We start from the raw sequence: 21,246 nt of genomic DNA on the forward strand, positions 1-21,246 counted from the left end.
CAAACCGTCCACTATACTGACACAGTGCAATAACACAAAAAGCCAGCAAAGCACTCCAAATATTGAGGTTTATTTATCAAAACACCTTATAGAACAAAGGCAATGACAGGTGAAGCATGACAAAAAAAAAAAAAAAAAAAAAAAAAAAAAAAATTAAAAATTTGGTCTCTAAAAAAAACAAAACAAAAAAACAAAAGAAAGAAAGTAAAATTTAGGCATGAACTAAAACATGAACTTTCACTGTTACAAATTACTAACTAAAATAACATTTGCACTGTTACAAATATCTAACAATCCAAGTGTATATATGCTGAAGGACAATTCAGATGATACAGAGCATTTGGACATGAACTAAATGAGAAGTCAGATGTAACACAGACAAGTAACTTATGCATTCCTATCAATCCTAACATCAATCTCTCTTCCATTCAGCCGGTAGCCGTTCATTGTCCTGCAGGCGCGCTCAGCAGTTTCAGGGTTGTCAAAGCGGACCACACCGCAGCCCTTGGACTTGCCGTTCTCCATCTTAATATCAGCATACTGGACCATGCCTGCAGAGGGAAGAATTCCAGTGTTAGAAATATTCCGATATGAAATTAACACTCATGGTTAATTTTATATACAAACTATGACTACTCTTACCACATGTATTGAAGGTATCCTTCAGCATCTTCCAGGTGAAGTCAAATGGGAGCTAAAACAAAAGTAATTCAAAACAGATTAAAATCATACACAAGAAGATACTGGTCAAATGAATTAAGTCCCAAATAACCTATAGATAAACACTTACATTTCTGACAAAGATTTGGCATCCCTTCCTGACATTGCCTCCCCCGGTTCCAGGCCCGCCAGCTCCAGCTCCTCCAAAGGAATTACCACCAAATCCTCGATCCAGGTCAGCAGAGCGATCAAACTGGCCGCCAACGCCTCCAGATCCCATCCGGTCCATGCCAGAGCTCATGCGGTCGAGGCCACCTGAGGGGAAGCGGTCGAGTCCTCCAGTGGAGCCCATGCGGTCGAAGCTGGTGGCCATTCTGTCAAGACCAGTGTTGCCCATGCGATCCATATTCATTGGGGAACCAAAGTCCAGGCCAGAACTCATGCGATCCAAACCAGACGGGCCTAAGCGATCAAACCCAGCTGGGCCGAGGCGGTCCATGCTGGAGCTCATACGGTCCAGGCCAGGTCCTAGCCTGTCCATACTGGGCCCCAGCCGGTCCATCCCCGAACCCATCCGGTCAAATCCAGAACCCAGCCTGTCCAGGTCAGACACGCGGTCCATCCTGTCCATGCCCATCCGGTCCATCCCTGCCATGCGTTCCATGCTGCCTCCCAGCCGGTCCATTCCAGAGTTCATGCGGTCCATACCCAGGGAGTTTCCTGTGGGGGGAGAAAAAAAAAAAAGTTTTAAAGAAAGGTTACGTAGACCACCTCAGCTGAAATAGGCATTACATTGATGAGGCTTATTGGAGTACTTGTCAGAGGAATTTCAAACAAAATCCTGAAAATACGAACCCATTCCTCTTTCAAAGGACTCTCCAAAATTATTGCGAGACATTCCCATTTCATTTCGCCCAAACTCCCTGTCAAAAGCACCACCAATCCCACGGTCCATCTCTGACAATGCAAGAGATGAAACCATTAGAAGTGTCCAGCAAAACGTGAAAGTCATTCACGCTTGCTTTGGAGTACTTAGCACAGCTCCAAACATCTCCTTACCGTTCATTCTGCCCATCCCTGAAGAACCGAAACGATCCATGTTGTTCATTCCTCCAAAGTTTTCCATTCCTACAACAGAAGAGAAGAAAGTCTTAATACAAGGGGACACCAGAAATACATGGACAGGCCGGGTATGGAATTCTGATGCCTGAGGCAGGGAGCTTAAAATATAAAACTGATGGTTTTACATTTTCATTTTTTCCCCATGCGCTCCCACAGTTAAGATGCTTGTAATGGAGATTACCTTCCTGCAAATGCTTCCCAATTACTTTAGGGATCTGAATGAGATTATGTCATGAATTGTTTTAACGTTTTAAATGTGACAAGTTAGGAGAGGCATTGAGTTTGCTCTCGCATCAAAAGTGGCAGTTGACATAAATACAGTAAGGGGCCACAGCCACTTGCAACATTCTGGTACGTACCTCCTCCTCCTCCCATACGTCCTCCCATGTTGCCAAAGCCCATTCCTTCCATTCCTACAAGTGAGAGGAGTGATGATTAGTCAGATTCCAATGGGGTTTTCTTCCCAAGAGTTAAACAAAAACACTGCAGCAAATTACCTCCAGGGCCCATGTTGCCCATTCCTCCTCCTCCTCCACCACCACCTCCTCTGTTGAGTTGGGTAGCATCAATGGGCTGGCCACCAGGCCCCAGGCCCAAACCGACACCACTCAGACCACCTGGGAGAAAATGGGTACAGTATTTTAGTCTGCAGAAATTGACTTATTCACAGTATTACTATTCTTCAGTATCAAGGGGATCTCAGACATGTTCATTCAATATAAAACGTTATGCACAAATTTGAGGTAACTTGATATACATTTCAATTGGCATGGGATGCTGTGGTTATAAGAAAACTATCCACAACAACAAGTGCCATCTGGTCCCCCAGCAAAAGTGGCTGTAAATACAGACCTTGGATTTCACAAAAGTAATCTTAAGTACTTTACATAATATTTACAGTGCACTTGTCTTTGCTTCAATATTTTTATCCTAATGAAGAGTAAACTTACGAGGAAGAGCAGCAGCTCTATCAGGTGGTCCAAAATCTTTGGGCAGGGACTTCTCATCCTGAAAAAAACCCATAAAAAACATATTCAGACTATGCTCTCAGATCATAATGTGATCCAATATACAAAGAGGTTTAGGCAACATACCAGTTTCACATGCATGACCCTGTTGAACAACAGCTGCCCATTGAACATAGCTGTAAAATCATTAAGGAAAGCGTACCAGACGTCTTGAAGCAATGTGGTTATACTGACTAAACATTCTGCCAACATTTTTCAAAAGGATACAGACAGCTTGGACTGCTTCAATGGGCATATCAAAAGTTACTGTGCCCATGCCTCTGCTTTTCCCATCTTTGTCCTCCAGAATGTCAGCCCTCACCACCATGCCTGCCATGCTGAACACCTCTTTCAGCTTCTTCCAGCCCACTTTGTAGTCAAGCTATATGCACAGGGAACAATTTAAGAAATGGTTACTTGTTTGTCCATACGCAAACTACACAGTTTACACATAAATAATAGTTAAATTACAGTTGCTGATACCATTAGTCATTCTAAGTGCTTAGTTGACTTACAAGGAAAAAAGGTTTTAACCAATTTATCAAGTAACTTTTTAATCAAGCACAAATACCAATTATTTACTGGGTAGTTTTCAAATAATAAAACAACAAACAAGAATCAAACAATGACAAAAATGTGGAAGCCTCACATTAGCCACAAAGACAGTGCTGCCAATCCTGCCAGCCTGGAGACCATGGATGATCTCGTTGGGGATGTTGGGGTTGTTCATCAGGCTGGGAGGAATGTTGATGGGGCCATTTGGTCCAGGGCCCATTCGATCCATGTTCATGCGATCCATTCCACCCATTCCCCCCATTCCTCCCATTCCTCCCATCCCGCCATGGCCTCCTGGAGGTCCTCCACCTTGAGCCTTGTTGATTTCTCTCTGAGCAATCACACCATCTGGGTCCTAACAAACCACATGAAAATATGACTTCAGCAAATTCACAAATTTTACATCAGTCTGATGGGAAAAGTTCACAAGTTGTTTCTCATTATTCTTGCTGTGGCCTACCTCCTTCACTTTTAGGGGTCGTCCATTGAGGTTGTGTTTGTTTACCTTCTCCACTGCTTTTTTCATTAGCTCTTCAGTCCTAAACTCAACAACACTGACAAACATATATCCAGTGAGTACAAATTTTTTTATTGACGAGCCCGTCCAAAGATCTGCTCTTAACATTTCAATTTTGTCAATCTGAGGTGCCAACATAACCAATTGTAAATGATAAATGAATAGAATACTTACGCACAACCCTTTGTTGATTGAAGTCAGAAGAGGCCGCACCAAGAGGAGTAAAGAACAATTCAAATTAGTAAAAGCAATAGTTATAGTAGATGTTTAACTGACACAAAAATTAAGCAAAAATAGAGAATTTCATGCACAATCAAAAGTTCAACACCACACAAGCCTACAGCCTTGGCCACAGCCCTGTTCTTCCAAATAAATTATTAAAGTGTCACATTTTCCCCATCTCTAACACAATGCAGGCATGTCTGGTGACTATACAAAGTATTTTTCCAACATCCAAAGGGCAGAAAATCCACAGTGAGATAGGATTCCCGACTACTAAGACATTGGAGGTGACTTTTCCAGTAAAGCAGTTCTACAGAATGAGTTTTATTTAACAACCATCTAACAGCCTTGTAACAACCTCTTTCATACTAGATCCCTTTAGTTCATAAGGAGCAAATCCAGCAACCAAAAGGGAGACTGTCAGCTACTGCAATACCACAGGATTGGCTGCGAAGAAAGCTGAAGACCTGTTATAAGAGCATCAACCCTCCGGATGGCCTCAAGACAGTGCCACAGACGACACCAAATAAAACACGCCTCTGGCATGTCACCATCTCACACACACTCCACCAGGCTTCTGAATCTGAACAATTCCCAACAATGAAAATAAAGAAACCAAAGCTGACAAACACAGGTTTGTCTAGGATTATTCATATTTTTTTTATTTGTATGTATTTGCACTTACCCTCGATTTGCCTTCTGCGTCCATTAAGTGTTCCACGTACGTTACCTCACCCACTACAAATCAGATTCCAGAGACGACACACACCAAGGGGAGAGAAGCCGAGAGAACAATGGGGGTTTAGAGCAGAAACACAAGTAGGGCGGCCGGTGACAGTGAGCTCGGACTGCCAGTCCTGAGTCTTCCCCCAGCACCGCAGCAGCACAATATGGTACAGGTCTACAAAAAGCAAGCTTGGGTCTTTTATTTATTTATTTTTTTTAAGAAAGAATAAAGACTTCTTAGCCTGTCCTTGTTGGAATTCTCCCGAAGCACCAAAAGCAATAGACTGAGGACAACAACTATTGAAATGGCCATCAGCCTTCCTATTTGGATATAATGCCGCACACCACCTTCTATATGAAGAGAATTAACCAAAGAATTTCAAGTCATCAAAACCCATTCAATGCCTCAGTCCATTTCATTGCAAACCTGCGCATTCTTTGTCAGATGTCGCCATTTTAAACCTCAGGCTAATGCATCACTACATTTGCCCATCAGCTGAGCCTAAGAGGAAACCTACAGCTAGAAAACTAACCATAATGTTAATGATGACAAGCTCTTAGGGGACAGAAACTTCTCTAGACCTGTTCCTGGAACGCACAATATCAGAATTTTGATTCAGCGTCGACCACAGCCACGCTTTCGTTTCAGATCACGTTTCTGATCAACGAATGGGCATCCGTGACCAAACCTCTAGAGACAAGGACAGTGCATAAGAAGCTGCTTCATTTTGTAGACCTGTACCCCAAAGAAATCCCCAACGCATAGCTGTGTTTGGCACAACATGGAGATCTGCTGAGAAAACATTTGCTTGTCAAGGTCAAACCTAAAAAAGAAAATGCAATTTAACTCCACAGTCAGTTTTGAAAAAACAAACACCAGGCACTCCTTCTGAAAGAGGATTGTACCCATCTTGACACATGCTTTTACTTAAAATGCCAATGTTGTGCAATGCTTATGATTCATCTGAAACTTTCCAAAACCGATCACTAAACAACTACTTTCACATGAATAACAGCACATTAAAATCCACAGTGTACTTTTAAGAGAAAACTTTAAACTAATACCTGCTGTAATTCAAAGTTGCTGAAATACAAATGATTTCATTGGACATGTCTCCAAAATTTTGACCAAATTATAAATCATGAGAGCCCAGGTTTTACTGTTTGTTACATGTTGTAACAGAGAAACTTGTTCCTTGCTCCTGGGCAAAATAATTACACTACAGCAAAGTACTGTATATTCTTTCATACATTTCTTGGGGGAAAGCATCTCATTGTGCCCCTTATGATCCCACACCACTGGACTTTCACATTAGTTCACCAGCTTTGCACATGTACAACCTTCACATCACAAAAAAATCCACAAAGGGTTGTAGTAGTCTCAAGGGAGAGTAAGTGTTCAGTCTACCATCCAGGTTCGCAGCACTTGTGCGAGTCTGCAGCAACTCTTTTGTTGGCGGACAAGTAAGGGGGACTTCATCCAAAACCCTTTTCCAATAACTCCCACGAAATCTCAAGCAACATTGTACAACTTAAGTACCTGAACAAATTCCCAAAAGCCCTTCAAAGCTGCAGTGGTCAAACAAAATGACCATGGATCTTTTTGTTATGTCCAAAGCTGACTGAGTCGGTCCCATGTCCAGACACCTTACCTTTTTCTTTCATCAGGTCTTTGAGGGCTTGCCATTTCACATCATAGGGGATGTTGCTGACAAAGACACGGTATCTTTTGTTCGCATTTCCATAGGGTTCGTAGCGCCCGCCCCCACCTCTCTTCTGGGGTCTCTCCTTCCTGCTTGAATTGGACTCATGCTTGGCTTTCCCATTCAATTCTCTGTATAAAGAGATCAATTAATGCATTGGATAAATGTAAGGAACAAAAACACATTTCATGTTAGCATGTCAACTTTCTTTTAGAACCCAGTAAAAGCACAATTGGATTCTGAGAAGTGAATTCCTAAAAGGCTTAATAAAAAAGGAAAAAAAGGTGACAGTGGACACACATCTGCTAATTCAGGTTAGGACCAATGAAATCACACTAAAACATAATACCATCAAGGTATCTTTGCTACTTTATAGGAGGCCAAAATGGGGTCACTGTTGTAACTCAATCCAGTAGTAAGAGTTTCCTTTGTTCTGTTAATGCTAGCAGCCTATTCCACTAGATAGATTGTTTTATTGATACAAACAGTTATTTATATTTTTGAGAACAGGTTTATTTAAAAACCAGAACAATTGTTTGACTTGCAATAATAGCCTTCAACGCAAGGTTGCAATCGGGATGATTGAACTGAAGTCGCATGGCAAGGCCGCTCTAAAGGCGCACTAGGCCTTTATTACATTAGCAATCTATCGTTTCATAATTTGCATGCATACAACCAAATAGTGAACATATTTGGTCGGTAAATTGGCATTAAGTGGCTAAGTAAGCGGACAGCTAACGTTAGGCTACTTAAAATTACGTTACGTAAAATGGGCCGATTCTCCTTGTAAAAAGACGGGCACCATACACCGCCGCCTGGACGCATAAAACGACGAAATTTAAACACATTGTGGTCGTTAATATATGACTGCCTCGAGTGGATACAATTATTTGAGCTTTTTCATTAAATATTGGTCAAAGTACGACATTCCCGTGTATCAGAATCATTAATTAGCAAGTAGGAGCCAACAAAGGACCCGGGATGAATGGACTTACCCCTGCTGCTGCGGCTGCTGCGGCGGCTGCGTCTGCTGCTGCGGCGGCGGCTGCTGCTGCTGCTGCTGCGGGCCTGGTTGCTCGGTAGTGTTTTCGGCCTGCTCGTTAGACATCTTCTTACGCAGTTTAGTGTCTTGCAAAAAATTGAAAATGGTATATTCTTGAAATTAATTAAGTTGCGAGTAATTGACCTTAACAGTAGAGACAACAGCTAGATGAATGACTGCGCCGACCACTACTGCGACATCAGCTTGGGAAAATGGCGGAGTGTGCAGTCCCGGCCAAACTAACGGATGCTGGGAATTTTAAAAAGGTAGTGACACAATGGTCTACATCCGGTGTCTCCTTCAAAAGTAAAGCGCATTGTGGCTATAGACTGTATAAAAAAAATATCGTGGCCCATAAAGGGATTTTCAGAATAAAAGTGCATCGAGTCCAGACAAACATATTAAAACATTAAAACTTAAATGTAAAATGTATGTTTTGTGAGTGTTTGCTTTCGTGTTTTTCAGAAAAAACGAAATATGTGTATTTAGTTTATTTAGTTATTTATCTATCTACTCTTTAAAAGCTCGCCTGTTTCCATATGATGATAACTGAGTACTTATACAGATGTAATGGCTCACAAAACCAGACCAGCAAGTTGCCAGCAGGTTTTTAGTTTTCATGCCCCTCATTATAGTATACTCAGCTGTATGCAGAAAACAGAGTGCTTACACATCTTGGATTTACACTGGTAGGCCATGCAGCTGTACCTTCAATAGTCTTTCTTCACATTGAAGAAATAACTTGTTTAACTGTTTTATGTCATACAGCCATAAATGTATCAGAATCTCTCTGTGTCTCACCTCTCTTTGTGACTTTCTTTCATTTTTAACATAATAGATTTATCATACACTACTGTTCGTAGTATGACATTACTATACTATACTATACTATACTATACTATACTATACTATACTATACTATACTATACACAAGAATGAGCAAACTCTACATTCTGAGGAACTACGTCTTCCAATGTATGCAGCAAGATGCTGGAGATCTTCAACCAGCCTATGGGAGCGAGTGTCAATGTATTATGGTCTGCAGGGAGAACAGCATCTGTTTCAGAGATGCCAGCAGGAGCAATAACTTTATAATTTTCAACCCTGCTGGTGTTTACAGTTTCATGTTCAGTTGCACGGGTAAACTATGCATTTATTATTATTTTTAAATATAAATTTCTCTTTGAAATAAATAATTTCTGCAGTGCACCGCCAGACCTCACGGGGGCGACACAAAGACGACAGGGCGACCGGAAGTAATGGCGGTTCAGCTGGCCAGCTAGTGTTCACCTAGCCTTAACAATAGCTTGTGAATATTCTTTATTAACTACATCTCTTGCTTTCATTTATAGTAAAAACGTTCTCGGTAATGCTACAAAATAAATATTATAAAGTCGTTAAGTGGCTGTTTGCGGCTCTGTGCTAAGTCAGCGTAGTTTAGAAATGATAACGTTAGCGTTAGCCTTTAGCTAGAAGCGTATTCGTTGGATAGTACCGCATAACTGAATGAGCGCCTGTGAATGAACAAACAGCATTTACAATTTGCAGGGTGCGAGAAGTAATTAAAAACATATTAAGCCATGGCTACTGGAGCTGATGTTAGGGATATTCTGGAGTTGACCGGAGGGGATAATGATGGCCCCATCAGCAAGAAAGACCTCATTAACTCAGACAAGGTGAGTAATAATATGAAAAGATATCCACAGTGATACCGGTCCCAGTATTCACAAGTTTCCCCAATGATCTTACTCTTAAAACTGCATTAGCTGTGGAGTTCATAACGTTGACTAGGTGGATCAAAGTTATCTCAGGACGTGAAGGGACTGTAAACATCTCTGAACAACCACTAACCTTAAACCACAGTTTACACCTCAAACATGTAATAACTAATTGACTTGTCTTTTCTAAAATTTTTATCCAGTATTTGAAGAGTTAAACATACTGTGTTAGTCAAACCCAAAATCATGCCATTTCTACAGCAAGAAATTGAGACGATTATTTTAGAATATTTGTTATTTTGTGGTTGACAGTATTACCAAAATATTTCTTTGAAATAATCTGTTTTTCCATCTTGTCTCAGAAAAAAACCAAAAAGACGACTGAAACGCTGACCTTCAAGAGACCAGAGGGAATGCACCGAGAGGTCTATGCTCTGCTCTACTCAGATAAGAAGTATGGTCTCATGTTTTGAGATTATGAGTTTGTCTTCAATTGATGTACTGAGTTACCCTTTAGGTTTGGATTCAATCATGTGTGAAATCACTGCTTTATTCTTAAAGTTTTTCAGTTGCATGAGGAAGGGACCGGGATGAGAGTGAAAACTGGATCAGTGTTTTACATTCTTTTATAAATAATAATTGTTCATTATAAATTCAGAAAAAGAGTCTAAATCTAGTGTCTAAATCAAAAGCTATGACCAAAGACAGACAAGTGATTGGCATGTTCAGTGAAGCATTGGAGGGGTTCACGTTTAAGTATCACTGAAAGGGAGAGCCTATCATTTGTCTGTTTAGAATATTCTATAACAAAGACTTGTTTTTCCTGTTAATTTCCAGAGATGCACCCCCTCTGCTGCCTAGTGATACTACTCAAGGCTACAGGACAGTGAAAGCCAAGCTGGGTTGTAAAAAGGTGCGGCCCTGGAAGTGGATGCCCTTCACTAATCCTGCTCGCAGGGATGGGGCCATATTCCACCACTGGAGACGTGTAGCAGAGGAGGGCAAGGACTACCCCTTTGCTCGCTTCAACAAGGTAGGGATGACTATAGTCTCCTTTTCAGTCTAATCACTCACGCAATACAAGCATAAACAATTGATGGATTTTTTCAGCTACCCATCCTCTGTCATCTCTTTTTTCAGGCATGCTCACTCATTTATTCTTTTCAGTTTCTCAACCCGGTTGCATGTATTTTCTCTGTTCTTCTTCTCTGTCTCCTTTCATAGACAGTGCAGGTACCAGTGTACTCAGAGCAGGAGTATCAGATGCATCTGCATGACGATGGCTGGACTAAAGCGGAGACAGACCATCTGTTTGATCTGTGCAAGCGCTTTGACCTGCGCTTCATAGTTGTCCATGACCGTTACGACCATCAGCAATACAGAGTAATCAGTTACTAACCTCCAGTACCCACTGAGGATATATTGCAAAAATCATAATCCTGAAAGTTAAAGCATATATTTCTCGTAACATTCTTCCATGTATGGTTTTCAGAAACGTTCTGTGGAGGATCTGAAAGAACGGTATTACAGTATTTGTGGTAAGCTGACAAAGGTCCGCGCACCCTCAGGGACAGAGCCCAAGATCTACATCTTTGATGCTGGCCATGAAAGGCGTCGCAAAGAGCAACTGGAGAAGCTCTTCAATCGCACACCTGAACAAGTAAGTAATTTTGCCATGTGATTAGGGTGGTTAATACAGTTTTTAAATTCTCATAACATAAAAATTGACCAGTCAAGATGAGAAGGAACATGTCAAGCACAAGCCAATTAAAACCACAGTAAGATGTTCACCAGCCTTTTAGACATTAAGATTGCACTTCTCTCCTTTTTCCAACAGGTGGCAGAAGAGGAATATCTTATTCAGGAACTAAGGAAGATTGAGACTAGGAAGAAAGAGCGTGAGAAGAAGGCCCAGGATCTGCAGAAACTCATTAAAGCAGCTGATACAACCACAGAGTTGAGACGAGCTGAGAAGAGGGTTTCCAAGAAGAAGCTTCCACAAAAAAGAGAAACAGAAAAACCGGTACGACATTCACCCATACAAAAGGAGCACAAGCATTTGAGAAATATTTACCAACTAATTAAAGCACCATTAAAAGGAAAAAAATTAAAATTAATCAGATGGCACAGCTGTCAAGCACATGGTAGTGGTTATTCAGTGCAGTGGTACACTGAAATAATCAAGATTAAGCTCAGTCTCAATATTTTGTGTCTCAGAGTAACTATGAGCTCTTTGTCTCAGTTTGTGAATCACTGTAAAGGCCCAATTTATTTCATAAAAATTGCTTCTCATCTTTCATCAGTTATTACTTTTTTCTTTAGGCTGTTCCAGAGACTGCAGGGATCAAGTTCCCTGACTTCAAATCAGCAGGAGTCACGCTGCGCAGTCAGAGGGTGAGTATAGCTAGATCCTACTGAGGTATTAAAACTACAAAAAGAGTATTCTGAAACACACATTCAATTTAAAACTTCACTACGTTGGTTCTCAAATACTAGTGAAGAAAGTAGATTACTAATCTGAAAGAAAGAACCTGAAACTACAATTGTCAAGATAATCCCATAGATCTGTATCAAGAAATTGTATTTGTCTGTACTGTGCTGTGGAATTGATGTAAAAACATTAAAAAGCTGGAACTTTTTTTTTTTTTTTTTTTTAGAAGATCAGCTGAGTTTTGTTTGAACAACTACTAATGTCAAAAGAATTTTAGTGAAGCTTGAACCTGCAGTTGATGTATGTGAGAAACCAGAGAGTCTGACATGGGCTTGCCATCTCTCATTAGCACTGTGATGATTAATTTTGGTAGTGACTAGCTAATATCTGTAAGATCTAGCAAGGGAGCTCTTATTCATCTTCAAGACTGATGAGGAGCTGCAGCTCTCTATGGAAAATGCATTAGTGTGGCTAAAGAAGTGGAGTGCCCCTCTAGCTAATCAGTCAGACAGAGTTCAGTGGATAAAGACATTTTGATCTGGCCTGCTGAAGTGCATTTCATACGAATTAAAAGCCCCGAGGTGGAGCTGTTTATCCTAATATCCCCAGCACCTTAAATCACACCCTTGTGTGTGTTGCCGTGTGTGTCTCTCTGTGTGTGATTCAGATGAAACTGCCAAGCTCAGTAGGCCAGAAGAAGATCAAGGCCATTGAACAGATCCTCATAGAGCAAGGAGTGGGTGAGTGTGAATAAACATTTCGAAGTTTTGCGTTTAAACTCTGCAACAGATTTACAATATAATGATCCTAAATTATGCATTTAGTTTCAGCACAGCAGGGAAATATGTATGTATTTCTTTATTTCGAATAACGTTTTTGAATTGTGTATAAATAGCAGAGTGTGTTAACAGCAGTAAGTTTACACTTAAGAGCTTCTCATTCACCATCTCCACCTGGACACAGTAGTTGAATGCAGAATCTCAAAGAATGTGTCGTCATGTTGTCAGTAATCTCGTAAAGATGTGGCTGTCATTTGCATTCATCATACCAAGGATACTTCCTGCTATATATCTGCTGGGATGACCTACAAAGGCTTTGCCAAGCAAGTATAGTTTTTAATCAGCTTTACCTTTGTGTATGTTTGTGCATCCAGATCTTAACCCCATGCCCACAGAAGAGATTGTACAGATGTTCAATGAGCTGCGTAGTGACCTGGTGCTGCTGTATGAGCTGAAGCAGGCACACAGCAATTGTGAATATGAGCAACAGATGCTGCGTCACCGCTATGAGGCTCTACTGAAGGCTGGCAGCGGAGGTGGATGTGGAACTACAGGGACAGGACTAGCTATCGCAGCACCAGGTGGGGAACTCAATGCCAACAACAGCACTTCAGCATCCACCCCAGGGGGTGAAATTCAGTCCTGGCCCAGTATAGACGACATCAAGGTGGAAGCCAAGGAGCAGATCATCGACGTTGTAGGAGCACCGCTTACCCCCAACTCAGTAAGTCTATATAGCTTAGACCCAAACTCTTCCAAACATCACTAACAGTTGGGTGAGGATATCTACCTTCTGCAAATGTTTAATCAATTCTAGTTTATGACTCACATGTATTTCACAATTAATGTGGGTTTTAAAACGGTTTTATTAATACAGAAGTCATAACAGGACGATCTAACCTAGACTAGACTAGGCACTAGACTCTTTGTGACTGGTTTGCATGCAGAAGAAGGAGGAAATTCCTTTTAAAAATACACACTTATGTGATTTTGTGCATCACATTACAGCGCAAGCGGAGAGAATCGGCATCGAGTTCGTCTTCAGTGAAAAAGGTGAAGAAGCCTTGATGAAGATGAAAGCGCCAGCTGGTACATGGTGGAGCTACTCTGGTCACAGTGGAGATGCACAAGTTTTATGGGGGGACAAAAGAGAGACGGGAGCAGGACATCATATCGCTGTTCACCACTGACTACACACACACACACACATACACATACAAACACACTCACTACTTTTCACCTTCTACCCAGACCTCTCCAACCCCTCCCCATTTGGCTCGCCCAGCATCTTTGTGACAAAGGCAACAACTGAGTGACATTTCATTCCATTACTGCTTGTCTTCCTGCCTCCACCATTGCTCGGCTTTAGATGAGGAAAGATCAACTGTAAATTGCCGGGCTGAGCTAATCGGGACATGGGGAAGAAGGTGGGAATGACTGGATAATTGAAATGAATTGGAATGAAGGAAGAGACTCTGTGAGTGGGAGGACCTCCAGCCGCAATGTTCATTTGACCCATCTGAGGGTTTTTTGTAGCCTAATCATGCCATAGTGTTTACTGGAAATGTGTTTTTGTTTTAGCCTGTAGTACCGGCTCCCTCTCGACCTAGGAAAGAGATGCCACTTCCATCTGCTGCCCGTGTTTTATGTTGGACTCACAGGACTGATTTGTGTTGTTTGTCCTCAGGTGACCTTGAAGATGCTTTAGTCAATGATTCAATAAACCTCATTGTATTTTTTTCTTACTCTGTTCCATGCATGTTTATGCCGTGGTTATTCCCTTTATATTTCAAGCTCTTTCTCAGATGAGATCTTAACTTGGAGGTAATTAGTGTTGAATACACATTTGCCAAGGAAATTGTAGGATCATGACATTCTTACCTTACCTGTCATTTAAGTTAAGTGACAACTAATGACTTCATTAATATGATAATTAAGCAGTGATCATTCTTCGGTTGGCACAGCCACTGAAACTTCATTAGGTCTCCTCCCCATAATATTGCTAATTGCGTGTCAATTATGTCGTTTAGCCTACTTAGTCATTAATTTCTATGCAAATTTTGAATATGATTGCCCAGAAGAGGGGATCACTGTTATCTGGGCATAATGTGCGTATTAATATATCTACCTCTAGATATATGCATTGCAAAATTATATAATCTTCCAAGTCCTGCAATCTGCATACAAACACATAATTCAGACAAACATTTGTTGGATCTTCTTATTTGCTCTATTGTTGATTTGACTGTTAGTTATTGCAAAAGAAACAATTCTCAACAGCTAGAAAATAGCAAGTCTTTACCGAACTATCTCACCTTTTTTTTTAAAGTCTTGGTCCTCTAACAAATTCAGAGGGTTCCTTACTTAACTATCATTGGTGAAAACACTCAACAACGTAGCCACTGAAAGTTGCACCATCACATCACCACAACCAAACATCTTGATTATGAGCTCTAATCAGCGCTGCTAAAGTTGCAGGAGTAAACCCATCCACACACTGTAGACTGTTTGATTGAGAGAGAGAGAGAAAGAAAAGGAGTGAGAGAAGGCAAGTAAACATGGGTAAAATGGATTCTCTGTGTCTATATTTCATGTTGAAAATTGGCTCATAAATCCAGTGGTTTGATCTATGGAACCCGTCGTTGCTTGAAAAAACCTCCGTAAATGTGTAATTTCTCCCTTGACAGAACACAGCCGAAAGGCTATCTTTCTTTTGCTTCCTCCTCCCCTCTCTCCTCCCCTTTTTCTCTGTCTCTCATTCTTGCTCCCTCTCCACCAGCCTGGTGTTGGATTAATGCTTTGCTCTCTTCCCCTCTCTCCTTTCATGCTCCTCTGATATCTTCTTTTCATCACTGCTCATCCATTTATCAAAACTGGGGCTCCGCTCTTCCTCTCTATCTCTCAATATCTAAGCCAGTCTTAAGTTATATGGCAGGTATCTTGTAAGATGGGCTTCAAGAAGGTGGAGGTTATTAATAAATAATAGTCCAAATTGAAAAGAGGTCGGCAAGGATGCATCACCAGCCATGTGTGAATGATAAAGACCCCCAGCAGCCACCATCTAGGTCCGTCTGCCATGAGCTCCATCCGGGCTATAGTGTACGTTCTGCAACACTGATGTGAAAAGCATGAAGCAGAACACCAGCGTCTTATAGTGTCTTATAATGTGGTTGTGATGGCATTGAGATGGGATCTCTTTATCAAGGCCAGGCTGAGGCTTTAATCACGGCCTAAGAGGTGCACTGGCTGTTTATCATAATTGAACTGTATCCAGGCTAATCGCTGGCATACGTCACTGTCGAGGGGTCGCCCGGCCGCACCGGCAGGCGAAGCTGGTGTTGGTGATTGAACACACAGTTAAGAGAAAAGATGTGTACTGAGGGACATAAGGCAGGAAGAGGCAGGTAATAGCAGATGTGATAGAACCCTCTTCAAATACATCACACCTTGAGGTAATCGCTGATGTGACAATGATTAGATTGTGGACGCCTCCTTTTTGTGGCAGAGTGCTTTATACCCATCATGTCACATACAATCACTGATTACTACAAGGAAAAGAGGCAGGGATGGTGCAATAGGAGTGTAAGGACAGGGTTTGGATAATTTCCTTCCTGGGCTCAGGAGTGAGTGCTTTCTATATGGGCCATAACAAATGTCCAAAACAGAGTTTCACCTCCATGTCCCTCTCTCATCTCCATGTCTCTCACTTTGACTTTCACCCCTTCCAGTATTTAGGTCACCTTGAGGGAGAAAACTTTTAATCATTGTTCCACATCAAATTCACCTGTGCCCTCTGGGACACTGAGCCGCAACAAAAAGGAAGGGACTCAAAACCGCAGGTTGGAAAATCACAAATGCCCACAGGCCTGGACAGTGGAAGTCATTTCCACTGGATTTTTTGCTTGTGGGGGAAGGCCTGCTACAACACAAACCCAATCACTAGTGCTAAGCAGTGCTTACAGCTAGGCATTAACCCCACTGTCCACTCTTCACATTAAAGCCCCGGGGAGGCAGAAGAGAGTGGAGTGGAGTAGAGCAGAGAGAGTAGGACTAAATCTAGACTTCCTATTCCCCAGGACTGTGCTGCTCTCGGGAACATCTCCGGTCAGGTGGTGTTGTCTTTCAAGGTGTCCTATACCTTGAAATGAAGGAACATGGTAGGGATGGAATAGAAGAAAGTCATTTCAGGAGGAGAACTTTCCATATGTATTCATATACACAGAGTGTACAAAAGACAATTTCCTACAAAACAGCCTCACGTGAACGATTTTTTCAATTTTTTCCCCTGCATATTTTATTCAATCTATTAAGACAGAGCACATATGGTAGCAAACTAAATGTACCTGTATTGACATATGAGACAAGATGCTTAACAAACACATTGTTTAAAAATATATTTTTGTTTGAGTTGTTAAATGGCGATGTCTGTCTCTGTCTGTCAGTAGGTCAGTCCAAAATTGAAATATGTCAGCCACTGTTGGACGGATTAGAAACATTCATGGTCTCCAGAAGATGATAAGATATCACAAAATATGTTATTTGGACTCATTTAAAAACAAAACTATCAAAATTCAATTAAAACAAAGAAAGATGTGGTGGTGAAGTGATGGGCAACTGGAAGATGATGGAACAGCACTGACCTTATAATTGTACAGTATACAGCACTTGTGTATGAGTTTACTGGACTCAATTTTATCTTCAGCTTGTACCTGTATTCGCAAATTTGGTCTCAGTGTACATGATGAACAAAGGGAGGCACATCGGGGTGAGCAGAGTGCGGCCTGTTTAGGTCAGAGCAGTGATTGCATGTTGACAAGAGCAGGTTGGACAGATCAGCCTCACTCTGTTCTGCCACCAGCCCTCAGAAACAAACCGGTTTGATTTGATTTGTCAATGAGAGATAGAGACGCCTGTGGACAATATGTGACAGAGTTACCTCGCCAAAGCAGTACAGCGAATGTCTTTCTCCCTCTCTTTACCTGCCCAAGCACAATTCTAACAAAGAGGGAAAAATCCAATTTACCATGCGGATCCACAGCTGTCACAGCTGGGGAATTAAACATTACCCATAACTCACTGGGGGTGCTGAGCAGGTCAGTGGATGGCAGGGATGGTAACATCACTCTGGGGTGCAATAACAAAGGATTTTAACCTCTGACTCCTTCACTTGGGCTGCTGGCAGATCATCCTCCAAACCAACAGCAGCTTTCACCAAGCTAGTTAACAATCTCCGGTTGAGTTGATGACTCAACTTACCAGCACACACCTTACTACTCAATTTTATTGCTCAATTTTATCCCTAACACAAACAGGAAGACATGGGGAAATGTCAGCATAAATGCAATGTTTTCCACCCTGCTGGGTCCTGGAGCAGTTCCTGCGATGCTCCATAGGGGGTTGGTGGGATCCTGTAGCTGCTAGCGTCCCGGTGTCATCACCCACACAGGCTGACTGCTTGCCTGGCTGGCCCGCCACCACCAGAGCCTCAATTACCTGACTGACGTTTCATTAGCGCCTGCAGCTGATCCCGCGGCTGAGAGGCAGTGGGGCGCAGAGGAGCATAGAGCGAGCGAGAGAAGGGGGGAAGAGAAGGAGGCTTCAACGCATTACATTCTCATGTGCTGTCAGTGTCACAGCTCTGAGTACAGCCACACAGCCACTCATTACATTGCAGTCATTTAGTACATGCTCTTATTGAGCTGGACTGTATATACTAAAATAGAGGTGGTTGGGTTTTATCTGGTGACAACAGTTCTGAGCTGAAACTCACATATCTGACATGGATTGTTGGAGCAACTGAGAAGTGTGAGAGGTTGTAGGTGTGTGTGTGTGGGCACTTTGATATGAGTTAGCAGCTAGAGGGTCTGTGGGACAAATCAATCAGGTGCAGTGTACTGATCAGAGGTTTCTCTCTTCTTGTGTTTCTCTGTGTGTAATCTTAAATCTGTGGAGCCATATATGTGTGGTTGCATGTCTTGTATACATACCTGGGTTTGTGTGTGGTGTGTGTGGCCTCTCCATCCGTGGGGTTAGTGCAGGCCATGTCAGAGATGATCCAGGGCGGAGCTGAGGGGGCTTAGTGAGGGCCCCGGCCTGAGCCTCTCCACAGAGCCCACGCTTGGCTGGCCTCTCCTTCCCATTTGTCATCCTGGGCCAGTAAGACCCCCGGAGAGATTAGGGCAGAGCAGAGAGACTGGAGGAGTAGCAGGAATAAGAGGATCAGTTAAGCTATAAACACAGACAAGTTTGTGTCTCTCACCCACTCTGGCGCAGTGACAGTTTGTAATGGCTGTCAAAAGTTCGTTCTATGTTGTACATCTTCCTTTAAAGGACACTGCACTGCCTGTTTGTGCCACACCTCATGTGGCGGCAAACACAGCAGGTATAGGAGCTTCTTTCAGTTCGGTCAAATGCAGCGTGTTGACTCAAGTTGGACATTAAAGAGAAGAGTTAGCTGCATTGACCCGCATTGACCCAAGCTAATGAACCATGACCCAATGCAGTGCAAAAAATGCAAAGGTTTGCCTATAATTAGAATTATGTGGCACAAAGACCATTAGTCAAATCCTGAGAGCTCCTTCATTTCCATATTTTTGAATATTCTACTTAATTATGCAAAGGGAATAGTGAGGTAGATGAGAAGTTTTAAGAAAGCCTCATAAAGTCCTTATTAAGAGCAGAGGGGATTAATGACAGTTAATATGAGGGCAATCAAACATTTAATGCAAGGCTCTCCTGCAGGCAAACAGTATTTAAATGAGTCAATTAGACATTCATTATCTACAAGCCTATAAGTGGAGTCAGATCTGCATAAATGTTGGTGCAGAGAATCACTCCCCTCTAAGAAGGAACTAATGAAATATTAAAAAAGTTAACAACTTAGACATGGAGAATGTACAAATATTTATTGCTAGAGGGCTGGTTACATGTTGTCGTCAAATCAGGGAGAATGTGCGATATCCACCGGAGATTATCTCATAAATCATAATTATTGAGTTAGCACGATCTCTCCTCCCAATTAGCTATGTAGCATTGTTGAAGTAGAATGAGAGAGGGGAAAGGGGGAAGCCCTCCAATTGCCCATTAAAAAATAACATCAAATCCTACACATGAATTTCTCCAGTTTTACTGTAACTGCCTCTAACTTATTGTCATGCTAACAAACCACCTTAAAATAAGAAGACATACACAAAAACATACATATTCTGCAGAGGATGGCTTGAATAATGTACCAAACTATGCAGATATATCATTGTCAGGACCTCCTCCTCCCTCCTCCTCCTATCCTTCTTTCTTTCCCTCTCTCCATGTCTGAGCCTCCACTCTTGTCAGTTGCCCCAGCACACAATTACTGTGTGTGATTGCTATCAGGCGGGACGGTCGGGGAGGCTCCCAAATTAGGGCCTAAATAGGATTTCCTACATGGCGAAGGGCACAGGCCTGGACATGGTAATGAAAGCCTATACATCACAATCAGGCCGACAATCCTATTCATACTGCAACACATTACTCTCACTCCTCATAATTATAGAGGGGTGACAGACGGGCCTGTGAGGCATGGTGGAGGAGGCGCAAGAGTGAGGAGGAGGAGGAGGCGATGGGGGGAGGGGGAGGTTTCTGGGAAGGTGGCTGAGGTGGCTGTCAGTTAGTTTCAAGTTGCTTCTTCTCTCCACTTATGTGATCTCTTGATACCTGAGCTGACCCGATTAGGTGGGAGTCCACTGGATTCAATTCTACATAGTTCCAGCATGTGATCCCGCCACCTATAGATCTGTGTAATTACAGAAAAGAGTTCTAATTTGGGCATTTTCTCCCAGTGGGAAGATTCTTCCAATGGGACACTGACCACATCTTCCATCAGACTGACTGACACAGGCACAAACTCTCACACACACACACACACACACCAAAACACACTCCCCCACACAGAGCGATGTGATGAGATGTGAGGGGGACAGCTTTGCGATCAATACCATGAGCAGGAATCAGCGATGGGGAGAATAAGACAATGGCCTATCAGATTGAGGTTGACTTCTCCTTGTATGTGTGGCAGGCCTGTGACAATAGATTGGCCCAGAAATCCGATGGCACTCACCGACAGAGGAAAAAAAAGAGGAGACAGATGAAAAGAAAGATTGCTAATGCTCTCCAAGCAGGCATTTTAATCTGTGACAGAGGAGGGATTTGGTGAAAGCCATTATCACACAGCAACCCCCCCCCCCTTCCTCCCTCCCCTTTCTTTTCTGATAAGACAACCTTATCAGACTGCTTGGGGGAGAACGTGTGTGTGTGTGTGTGTGTGTGTGTGTGTGTGTGTGTATGTGTCCGCACCTTTGCATGTGTTTGTGTTGCAAAATGGGATATTCCAAATGCGATTCATCAGACCTAAGAAAGCCCTACTCTAACGATGTAAATCACCTTAAGAACTCAGTCAGACGGTAAGCATCGCAAAGTGGATTCCAATCACAATAACCCACTTCACCAGGCAAAGAAACACCCCTGACAACACGAGGCGCATTGTTACATCTGTTCGCCGCTGAGGCTCGAGGGAAGCAACCACCTTCGTTTTGTGTGTTTCTTGTCCTGTGTCTCACTTGAAGCTGTGCAGGCACCTATCATCTCATGATCACATCTCAAGAGAGATGAGATGATGATGGTGTCTGCCCACCCAGGTCACATATTCACCCCTGCTCTGTCAGCTAGGCCAGGTGCTGGAGGTTCAGAAATGTGTGTGTGTGTGTGTGTGTGTGTGCGCGCACGTGCT

General features: G+C 42.4%; 2 protein-coding genes across 2 annotated transcripts; one reads left to right on the top strand and one right to left on the bottom strand.

Moving 5' to 3' along the window:
* Window positions 1–54: 54 nt before the first annotated feature.
* Window positions 55–7,799, bottom strand: hnrnpm (heterogeneous nuclear ribonucleoprotein M). The gene is made up of 16 exons (XM_056378110.1): window positions 7,508–7,799; window positions 6,462–6,643; window positions 4,769–4,821; window positions 4,036–4,043; window positions 3,805–3,898; window positions 3,439–3,699; window positions 3,018–3,171; window positions 2,877–2,926; window positions 2,733–2,790; window positions 2,280–2,399; window positions 2,142–2,195; window positions 1,720–1,788; window positions 1,516–1,617; window positions 791–1,380; window positions 643–694; window positions 55–551 (listed from the first exon to the last, which is right to left on the bottom strand). Exons 1-16 carry the CDS (start codon window positions 7,618–7,620, stop codon window positions 388–390), a joined length of 2,124 nt encoding a protein of 707 aa, XP_056234085.1. The 5' UTR covers window positions 7,621–7,799; the 3' UTR covers window positions 55–387.
* Window positions 7,800–8,804: 1,005 nt separating this feature from the next.
* dmap1 (DNA methyltransferase 1 associated protein 1) lies at window positions 8,805–14,232 on the top strand. Its single transcript, XM_056379597.1, has 10 exons — window positions 8,805–9,230; window positions 9,635–9,726; window positions 10,110–10,305; window positions 10,497–10,655; window positions 10,765–10,932; window positions 11,110–11,295; window positions 11,595–11,666; window positions 12,371–12,443; window positions 12,857–13,206; window positions 13,491–14,232. The coding sequence occupies exons 1-10, from the start codon at window positions 9,135–9,137 to the stop codon at window positions 13,548–13,550; spliced, it is 1,452 nt and encodes a 483-aa protein (XP_056235572.1). The 5' UTR covers window positions 8,805–9,134; the 3' UTR covers window positions 13,551–14,232.
* Window positions 14,233–21,246: the final 7,014 nt, after the last annotated feature.

Source organism: Seriola aureovittata, chromosome 6, assembly GCF_021018895.1.
Source record: "Seriola aureovittata isolate HTS-2021-v1 ecotype China chromosome 6, ASM2101889v1, whole genome shotgun sequence".
Taxonomy (NCBI): domain Eukaryota; kingdom Metazoa; phylum Chordata; class Actinopteri; order Carangiformes; family Carangidae; genus Seriola; species Seriola aureovittata.

Bases quoted from the DNA above. Each gene is read 5' to 3' on its own strand.
- hnrnpm (XM_056378110.1), bottom strand. From the start codon at position 7,620: ATGTCTAACGAGCAGGCCGAAAACACTACCGAGCAACCAGGCCCGCAG. The intron at 3,700-3,804 runs GTAGGCCACAGC...GTGGTTTGTTAG, and splicing joins GACCCCTAAAAGTGAAGGAG to GACCCAGATGGTGTGATTGC. The intron at 2,196-2,279 runs GTAATTTGCTGC...TCTCACTTGTAG, and splicing joins GGGCAACATGGGCCCTGGAG to GAATGGAAGGAATGGGCTTT.
- dmap1 (XM_056379597.1), top strand. From the start codon at position 9,135: ATGGCTACTGGAGCTGATGTTAGGGATATTCTGGAGTTGACCGGAGGG. The intron at 10,656-10,764 runs GTAATCAGTTAC...TATGGTTTTCAG, and splicing joins ACGACCATCAGCAATACAGA to AAACGTTCTGTGGAGGATCT. The intron at 10,933-11,109 runs GTAAGTAATTTT...TTTTTCCAACAG, and splicing joins TCAATCGCACACCTGAACAA to GTGGCAGAAGAGGAATATCT.